General features: G+C 35.5%; 1 protein-coding gene across 1 annotated transcript; it reads right to left on the reverse strand.

Moving 5' to 3' along the window:
• Positions 1–102: 102 nt before the first annotated feature.
• Positions 103–9,434, reverse strand: LOC132107575 (NACHT, LRR and PYD domains-containing protein 12-like; the record flags this gene model as incomplete). The annotated part of the gene is made up of 12 exons (XM_059513688.1): positions 103–158; positions 3,566–3,681; positions 3,793–3,966; positions 5,151–5,324; positions 5,413–5,544; positions 5,638–5,802; positions 6,365–8,167; positions 8,218–8,286; positions 8,456–8,563; positions 8,741–8,854; positions 8,996–9,133; positions 9,313–9,434. Coding segments are annotated over 12 exons (3,171 nt in total), but the record flags the coding sequence as incomplete, so codon positions are not given.
• Between the last annotated feature and the right edge of the window lie 1,031 nt (positions 9,435–10,465).

Raw genomic sequence — 10,465 nt, forward strand, 5'->3', positions numbered from 1 at the left:
CATACTGTACGTACAGCTTGCAATGACATTAATATTAATGCATTTTATGAGTTGTCCCCCTTTTTTTCCTTTTTTTTTAAAGGGTTAAATATAACATTTATTTTAGTGGTACTTCTTCAATTTTGCGATGATTTGTAGTATGGAGAGTACTTTCAAGTCTGACTCTTCCAGATCATTCTCAAGGAGATCAAGTTCTTTCAGCTGGGATGGATTTGATTTCAGAGCTTCAGTGCCGCCAAACTTTCATGTGTTATGTTACTTTTGGACAACCTGAAGAGAGAAGAGTGGATTTTCATAAAGTAGATAATTTAACAAACGAGGGTATAAATGTTGTTTGGGTATAAATGTTGTTTGGGTATAAATGTTGTTTATATATTTCTATATCTTAGTGTTTTCAATCTACAGTTTGGATGACGAAGAACAGCAGACACCAGCTTTACTTCCTGATCTGTTGTTTCCCAAATCCAGCTCTTTCAGAGTTTGAGCTCAGAGCTGAAGCTAGCGATTCGAAGCTTTCTGTTTTGATTTTGCAAGTTGACAGTCAAAAATCACTTTAAAGGAAAAGTTCACCAAAAAGTCTGTAATTTACTGATAAATTAACTTTTTTTGTAGGCTTGATTTAAAAGCAGACCTCATAATCCACATTTAACATTTACTTTTTCATAACAAAAGTTTGAGTCATTGCTGAGTGAAAGCTGATCTTTTTTTACATATAAAATTCCCGACAACGTTCATGTTTTTAAACGTGTTCTGGTTTGTCACGTGACACGTTGGGCGTCGATGACGTCAAACGCGCGTACAAAGGCGCCGTTTTTAACGGATACATTCGCATATTATATTTTACGATAATTACTCCAGGAGTACTTTAACTTTGCTGGTCACATAGAGTTATTGTATTGACCCGAGATACTTGAAACATTGCGGTCATATGAAGTAAGTCCATTTGTTTTAATTAGCCTAATTAAATTTTATTTTGGCGTGCCGTTTAAAAGAATGTTATTTGTTTTCACTGTCCTCAGTGAAATCTCGTCTTTCGCCGAAGAAAGAAACTTGCATCATAAAGACATGGGGGTGTGTAAATAACTTTCATTTATGACTCAGTTACTTTTTTAAAGACAACATGAATTTAAAAGTCACTCTAGTTACATTTTGATTGCATTTTCATGGTATCATTTCAAATATTTTTCAAATACTTTCATCAAAAATGCAATAACCACTGAAACAACTTACCTTTTCGATTGACAACACAAAGACCACATTTTTATTATAGAATAAAAACCTGTCATATAGTGACTTTTATCTTTTAATTCCCGAAGGATAAAATCAAGTTCAACCATAGTATTGGAATTGGGTTTGGATAAATAGCACATTATTATGGTATGTCATGGGTAAGCAACATTTATTAAATCAAGATTAAATGTCAATATAATTTGAAATTAAATGTAACTTAAACAATTTCTAATTTTAAGAATTTTTTAGCTGAACTAATACTGACTTTGATCCGTCACTGTTGTCTTGACAGTCTAGTGTACAATCTAGTTGTATTATATTTCTGTGGATAAGTACAATACTTATAGTAATGTAAGTAATCAAGCCTCACTCACCCTTTCAGTCCATTGAAAAATGTCCAGAAAAAACTGTAACCGTTGCCATTTATTAGAGACATGTTTTTTTTCCGTATGTCTCACTCACATATGTTTATTTTTCAACACAATCTGAAAAAAAGACTTTTAGGTTTAAAGTTTTTAATTTTGTGATTGTAACAAAGTTAAATGTTAGTAGTCACAGGAAGAAGGAGGCGGGAACCTGCTGACATTTAACTTTAACAATAAAATAAACACAAATCAATGCGACATCGAATACGAATACGACACGAATATCGCGCACAAACAAAATCAAAACACAAAATAAAACCCAGGCCTGGTCCTCTTTCGTCCTTCAGTGTTGTAACTCCTCCTTTTATCCTTCTGGATCTCCTCTGTGGCACTCGAGACCGATGAGTGCTGCAGGTGTTGCTCATTATCACTTTTACTCCACCGGCCTCGCTCCATTCCCAAGGCTCTCGGCCCCGCCCCACTCATCACAGTGATTATACAATATGATATGTTTAACTTCCCAGAGAAAGCATATATATTAATTATGTGTTTTTTTTGTTTTTTTTTACACCAATTATCTCATTTTGATAGAGATATCTGCAAGTTTATGAGTGTCTGGTGTATTTTAGCTCCAATTCAGGAGGTCATATGTTACCTGCCATCTATCAAAGGCTGTTCTCTATATCCTTGTTTGCAGTGGTGCTTACTTGTGTTTTCAGAACTCAACCTGCTGGTCCATGTAAATCAGTCAATCAAAGTGTTGTATTTTTCTTTTTCACGGGTTACCTGCTCCTCCAAATGTGAGCATGTTGTGGCATTAAGGAAGTGGCCTATAGTCTTAGCCTCAGTTGTCACACCCTCTAAAAGTCTGATGCTTGTTGCACGCAAAAATGAAAAGCACATTCTCAGTACAACAAGTGCAAATCTTATTGGCTGGTTTTGCACAACTTCCCTGAATAAAGGCACACCAGGCACATTAGTCTGCCGTGTAATAAAGTTTTTGAGGATGGAATAATTACTAGATTTAGCGGATTTTGAAATCAGAAAATGTTTCTGATTTTTTTATTTTGCATTTAATAACAAGAAGACTAGATGTCCACAAGCAGAACCACAATTATTAGAATGATTTTCTGCTTTGTTTATGTTTTTTTTTTTTTTTTTTTTCAATAATAAAGCCTAAGTCCAACCTAAAATGAATGTCATCAGTCACAGTCATGTCATTCGAAACCTGACTGGAGAATGTAGTCGGGTCAGTTATGCAGGTTTCTCTATGCCTCAGGTTTAATTGTCAGTCTTGTAATCTGGTTTAATCATATTCTATCTATTTGGATTTCTCTACCTGGATTTGATTTTATGCCTTTTGCTTATTATAGTCTTGGATTTTCTCCTGACACCATGTCATTCAAATCTCTATTCCTAAATCATCAACCTTGTGAGTTTTCCTAAATTCAATGTTCAAGAAATGAAGCATGAAGGTTTATGTATGTGTGCATTTATTATATTTATTTATTTACATATATTACACATGTGTAACTCTTTATAAAAGTGGATAACATCATATTAGTTAACATAACCAAATTTATAAATAGAAAATATACCTATGAACACAAAAAAATATATTTTGAATAATGTTGGTGACCAAATACTTACCGGTAGCCTTTGATTTCCACAGTATTGAGGAAAAAAATTAAAATACTATGGAAATCAATGGCTACCGGCAACTGTTTGGACACCAACATTCTTCAAAATATCTTCTTTTGTGTTCAACAGAGGAAAACTAAATCATACAAGTTTGCAACAACATGAGGGTGAATAAATGATGACAATTAGAATTTTTGGTCCCTAGAATGCATCATAATTTGGTATTATGATTTCACATTCTCATGTATGATTACTACTCACAATGTTAAAAGCTTGAGTCTTTATTTCTAGAGTTATTTAAATGATCACTGTTTTATGATGACTTTTCACTGACTCTTCCAGATCATTCTCAAGGAGATCAAGTTCTTTTAGGTGAGATGGATTTGATTTCAGAGCTTCATTCAGTGCTGTCACCCCTTCATGTCTAACTTTACACTTGGACAACCTGAAGAGAGCAGAGTAGCTTTATAAATTAGGTCAGTGATTTTAGCTATTTCTTCATCTGATTTTAGTGGTTTTGGATCTTTGATTGCACTAGACATTTTCAGACTTTTACCTTAGCTTCTCTAGTTTACAGTGAGGACTTGTTAGTCCGAGACAGAGCTTCTTCACCCCTGAGTCTTGTAGATAATTCATGCTCAGATCCAGTTCTGTTAGACTGGAGGTCTGAGAGCCGAGAGCTGAAGCTAAAGCAGTGCAACATTTCTCAGTGATTTCACATTTGTCCAACCTGAGACAGAAAATCATAATTTACAATGATCAGTTCTCAGTTATACTGGCCTTGTCAAATTATGTAGTTCACTGTTATTGGGGAGAAAAATCTAATTTTTAGGGTTCTTTCTTTTGGGTTAGTAATTATACAGTCGTTAACCTTAAATGCATTTAATAATGAGTTATATAAACTAACTCTGTTATAACTTACTTTAGTGTTTCCAATGCACAGTGAACTTTCACCAGAGCAGCACAGAGGTGTTTCACTCCAGAATCTGCTATTTCATTCCAGCCCAGGTCCAGCTCTCTCAGATGAGAAGGGTTTGAACTCAGAGCTTTGCTCAGGTAAACACAACCTGCTTCTGTTACTCTACAGTTCTTCAGACTACAGAGAAGAGAAAATACATATAGTCTCAATCTAAAAAGAAGAGAGTCAGAGCTTTCTGGTTTGATGTGGCAACATGAAAGCCTATTGAAAGAAAGTCCAAACATTCTTAACAGTAGAAATTCCAGTATATTTAATCGATTAGATTAATGGTTTAATCTTACTGACATCATGGTCACATGTATGTTTTTCTCATAGCTTTTATCAGTATATCAGTACTGACCTTGTCCATTTATGTATTTCAATGTTATTGGGGGCGAAAAATCTCATTCTTAGGGTTATAAATTATACATAAATGGGAGACATATTTAGGTTTGAGAGTAATGGTTTAAAAACCTCCTATTAAAAAAAACATATTTGTTAAACACTTATCTAAATATTAGACGAGTGCAGTTATCCCTTGCTTGTTTTCTAGTGTTTGTGATGTTTTTGTCACTATTACTTTGGCTTTGAAAATTCAGAGGTAGCCCATACAATACAAAAACCCTTCACCATGAAGCTAAATAGTTTAATGTTCAGTTTATTCACTTATTCTACCAGAAGTAATCAGAATCATCTTGCCTGAGAGTCTCCAGTTTACAGTGAGGATGATGGAGTCCAACAGAGAAGAGCATCACACCCAAGTCCTGGAGCTTATTCTCACTTAGAGAGAGCTTTTTCAGGTTTGAAGGTATTTGTAGTATTTTAGCCAATTCTATACAACTTTTATATGCTATGTTGCAGTTATTTAACCTGTTAAATACATTTAAAAGGCTCTTTAGTCATAATCTTGAACTATTTCATAATTAACTGTATAAGCTATTTGTGTTGTTACTCACCTGAGTGTTTCCAGTGCACAGTGAACTTTCACCAGAGCAGCACAGAGGTGTTTCACTCCAGAGTCTGCTATTTCATTCCAGCTCAGGTCCAGCTCTCTCAGATGAAAAGGGTTTGAACTCAGAGCTTTGCTCAGGTAAACACAACCTGCTTCTGTTACTCTACAGTTCTCCAGACTACAGAGAGAGGAGAAAATGGATACATGTTCTCAGTCTAAAAAACCCATGTTGCACAAAGTCTTCTGAGAGAGTTAACACAACCTACTTCAAATATTCCAGTCTACAGTCCGTGTCTTCTAGTCCAGCAGTGTGACATAAATAATCTTCATAATTTATGTTCCCTTGCTTACTCAGATTAAGTCCATCAATTTGCTTAGTGCTTAACCATTCCTTCACCCTGGAGTGAGATTGAAACATTTCATTAAATGTCTTTAAAAATAAAACATTTTAAATATAATGTTCCGATGTTTTATACTCCACAGAAGCGTACAGTGATTCCACGTTGGGTAATTTCTTTAATCCAATACAGAGTATTTCCACTCCTGAGTCCTGCAGGTTGTTGTGGCTCAGGTCCATTTCTCTCACATTGGATTGTGATAAAAGAACCATAGACAGCGTTGCACAGCCTTTATATGTGATATTACAGTCATTCAACCTGCCAATAATATAAGTTCATTATTTGCTATTTTTTTGGCTTTATTATTTTTTGTTGTTGTTGTTATGTAGACTAAATGGATTCTTCATGTAGTGCAATAACTGCTGTCCTGAATAAGTACAAATAGTGATGAATTCTACTTATTCAAGTGTTAATAGAACCCTAGTGAAAAATAAATATACTAAAATGTATTTTAAAAAATTAGTACATTATATGATTAATGCAATTTAATTGTGTGGAAGTAGTGCTGAAGTCCAACTAAAGATATACTGAAGTGTATTTGATTGTGCTAAAGTGGAACTACTGCAAGTATACTTTAGGTAAACTTTAAATATCTTGCATTTTAAAAGAAGACCACCAATTTCTGTGAACTCAGTGTGCAATGATCTATATACAGTGCTGCAAGACAAGGTGGATGAACTTGACAATCACCATTCTGGATTTTGGCTTATACTTGATGGGTGGCTAATAGACAAGGAAGGTAATATGCTATTGTACTAAAAGTAAAATATGTGCCAGTAAAGTTGATTTTGAACACATATTTGAAGTTAAATGTTCTCACCAGATCTTTTTTGACAACTTGATCACAGGAAGCAGCCAAAGCAGGGCTGCGTCCAATCTTCCGTATTTACGAAGGTCAAACTCCTCAAACTTTTCACTTGATGTCATTAAGATGTACACTAGAGCCAACCACTGATGAGGGAGAAGAGTGTCTCTGTTTATTTTACCAGAGGTCAGGTAGCTTTGGATTTCTATAATGAGGGATTGATCATTGAGTTCATTTAGACAGTGGATAATAACAAGAGCCATTTCTGAGCAAGGGATTGTGTTTAACATTTTCTTGAGATACTCAATAGTTTTCTCTCTTTCCAGGAAGCAGTTGGCCTTCTTCACCAAAAGCCCTCTTTTCACCAAAAGGCTCTCGTTTGACTCCATTGAAAGTCCCATGAGGAAGCGAAGGAAAAGATCAAGATGTCCGTTTTTACATTGTAAAGTTTTGTTAACTGCACACTTGTGTAAACTCAACATTGTTACAGGCTTTTCTGATTCATGTTCTTCAAGCACATTTATTGTGCTGTTGCAGAAGGTGAGGTGGACATATAGAGCCGCTAGATGTTCCTGAATGCTCAGATGAACAAAGCAGAAGACTTTCCCCTGATACAAGCCAAACTCCTCTCTGAAGATCTGAGTGCACAATCCTGAGTACACTGATGCTTCTGTCACATCAATGCCACACTCTCTCAGGTCTTCCTCATAGAAGATCAGGTTGCCTTTCACAAGCTGCTGAAAAGCCACTTTCCCCAGTTTGAGGATCATGTCTTCATCTGTCACGTTCTTCTCATAGTCCTTCTCATGTTTGATGTTGGTCTGAAGGATCAGGAAGTGTGTGTACATTTGAGTGAGAGTCTTGGGAATCTCTCCACTCTCTGCTTGACTCAACATCTTCTCCAGAACAGCGGCTGAGATCCAGCAGAAGACTGGGATGTGACACATGATGAAGAGGCTCCTTGAAGATTTCAGGTGTGAGATGATCCTATCGGCCAGACTCTGATCTCTGATTCTCTTCCTGAAGTATTCCTCCTTCTGTGGATCATTGAAGCCTCGTACCTCTGTCACTCGATGGACACACTCAGAGGGGATGAGATCAGCTGCTGCTGGTCTGGAGGTGATCCAGATGAGAGCAGAGGGAAGCAGATTCCCCACAATGAGGTTCTTCAGCAGCACGTCCACTGATGCTGATTCACTTACATCACACAACCTCACATCGCTCTGAAAATCCAGAGACAGACGACACTCGTCCAGACCATCAAAGATGAACAACACTTTATATTTGTCACTGGATATTTCCATTTCTTTTGTTTCAGGGAAAAAGACATAAAGAAGATCCGAAAGACTGAGTGTTTTGTCCTTCATCAGATTGAGTTCTCTGAAAGGAAGAGGAAATATGAGCTGGACGTCCTGATTCTCTTGTCCTTCAGCCCAGTCCAGGATGAACTTCTGCACAGAGACAGTTTTTCCAATGCCAGCGACTCCTTTTGTCAGCACAGTTCTGATGCGTTTGTCTTGTCCAGGTAAAGCTCTAAAGATGTCACTGCATTTGATTGGTATTGTTGCTCCTGCTGCAGTCTTCAAAGTTTTTTCTATCCTTTTAATTTCATGTTCATTACTGATCTCTCCATTCCCTCCCTCTGTAATGTAGAGGTCTATGTAGATCTCATTCAGGAGTGTTGGGTTTCCCTGCTTTGCAAATCCTTCAAAAATGTACAGATGCTTCTTTTTTATTTCTGATTTTAATCTATGAATCTTGACGTCAGGCGTTTCTGAATCACTTGTGTTGAAAATAGGTTTGTCAGTATCAGAGAATATGCACAAATACAGACACTATAAATAAGAATATTGATGCACTGAACCTACTGATGAATGAATTCTCCAAGAAAGCTGCCAGTCTTTACAGCGTCCTGACATGATTTAGTTAGTGAATCCCTTATAGACAAAATAATATTTTGTAATATGCATTCAAATCTATACAATGTAAAACCTCTGAGAATTAAGACTTTTGCATTATTCTGAGAACTGTATAAAGTTTTGTGTGCACTATTTACCATTAACTTTGTTGAAGCAAAATAAATGAGTTCTTATAATTGAATGTTACCTTAGTGTCAGTGGAGGTGATCCATTCAGATGAATTGGCATTTGCATTGACCGGTTGCTCTTCATGGACAAAACACTTGGGCCAGAAGAGTCTGATCTGTCCACCAAACTGTGAGAGGAAACACAATATAATGTCATGCTATATGATGTAAATAAAAAAATATTATATTAATATTTACATATCACAACATCACAAACATTTTCATCAGTTGGTTTACAGTAATTGCAATCCTATAATTAATTATTTATTTGTTAATTATGCTTAAAATGATGTAAAAGAAATTACCTTAAATGTGGTATATATGTTTTATTTGTTAAGTGAATTGGCATTTGCATTGATCGATCACTCTTTAAAGACAAAACACTTGGAGCAGATGAGTCTGATCTCTCCTGCTGAAGACTGACAACAAAAGTAGAATATACAGTATTTCAGAGAAGGGTTAACAAAAAACCATTGAGGGGAGGAAGGGATCAGAACCTTCATCCTCCTTATGAATGTGTTTGCTATCACAGCTGGTCACTTCTGACTGACTTCATTTAGCTTATGTGAGTTATTATCATTACCTTTTTCCCAATGGAGCTAATCCATTTTTCAGATGAATTGGCATTTGCATTGATCGGTCGCTCTTCATAGACAAAACACTTGGGGGCAGATGAGTCTGATCCCTCCTGATCAAAACTAAAAGCAAAAAATAACCATTTGTAGATTTTAATAAAGTCTGGAATTGTAGTAAAAATTGGCAGCAAACCATTGGTGAGGGTGTACCAATTCCAATCCTAATCCTTGTAGTTGTGTGTTACTGCCCTGATGACCCACTGTTCTGTCTACCTTTATCTTAAACTAGCAGTCGTCATTACCTTTTTTCCATTGATCCATTTTTCAAATGAATTGGCATTTGCATTGATCGGTCACTCTTCATAGACAAAACACTTAGGGCAGATGAGTCTGATCCCTCCTGATCAAAACTGTCAGATGCAACATTAAAATTATGAAGTTATATTTAAAACTACAGTTCAAAATGTAATCACAGCAATGTTAGGGCATATATAGCACAATACAATTTATCCTTGATAAGTTGAAAAATCTTCATCTTTTAACTGAACTGATGTTGACAATCCATCACTCAAGCTAGGTTGAGGTAGGACTGATGTAATCTGTTGTAATGGACTTTAAATATCAGAAAGTAATCGTTTCAATTTGTAATATAGGTTTCATGAATATACAGATTCATTTTATTGTACAAATAAATAAAATATATTTGTCTTACTCGTTCAGTCCATTGAAAGATGTGCAGGAATCCCTGTTGTCTTCAGCATTTATTGTCGACATAGTGTGTTTTTTTATTTTATACATTTGTTTTTCCAGTATAATCGAGGGATAAAGAACCTTTTGTTTTTCTGAACATGGCATGCTACAAATGAGGAAGATAAACATGACTAAGTATGCAAACTCTCTTTAAGATCTGGTTTTACTGGTTTGGTACAGTCTAAAAAAGGTCAACAGATTTAAAAAAAATATATATTTTAAAGCATTAATTACATGACATAAAAATGAAAGTATACAAATACTGTTTATTAAAACAAATACAAATATATTTTGTATAAACATTTGACAGTTAGCTTAACATTACATATATATTCTGCAAAACCTTTTCCACAAGCACAACTTCTAATAGTGTCAGGTTATTTTTGTCTAATGTGATTCATCAAATGCTGTTCTCAGTCTGTGCAGAAGTACCACTTACCAGAATGAAGATTTCTGTTTCTCACAGGTTACCTGCAGCAGGGTGATGTTTATTCTTCAGTGCTGTTGTGAGCGAGTTGTGGCATCAAGGAAGTTGATGGATTAGTTTCTGCCCCAGACGTCACAGACCGCCCACAATGTTCACTAACTGCTTTATGCATATTTTCATTTTTTAAATTTAACTGGCAGGTTTTGTCTGTGAGAAAAGATTCACAGCTCTTTTAACAATTTAATAATAATTATAATTGGTTACATTTATATAGCATT

The sequence above is a fragment of the Carassius carassius genome, chromosome 28 (genome assembly GCF_963082965.1).
Source record: "Carassius carassius chromosome 28, fCarCar2.1, whole genome shotgun sequence".
In the NCBI taxonomy this organism is placed as follows: Eukaryota; Metazoa; Chordata; class Actinopteri; order Cypriniformes; family Cyprinidae; genus Carassius; species Carassius carassius.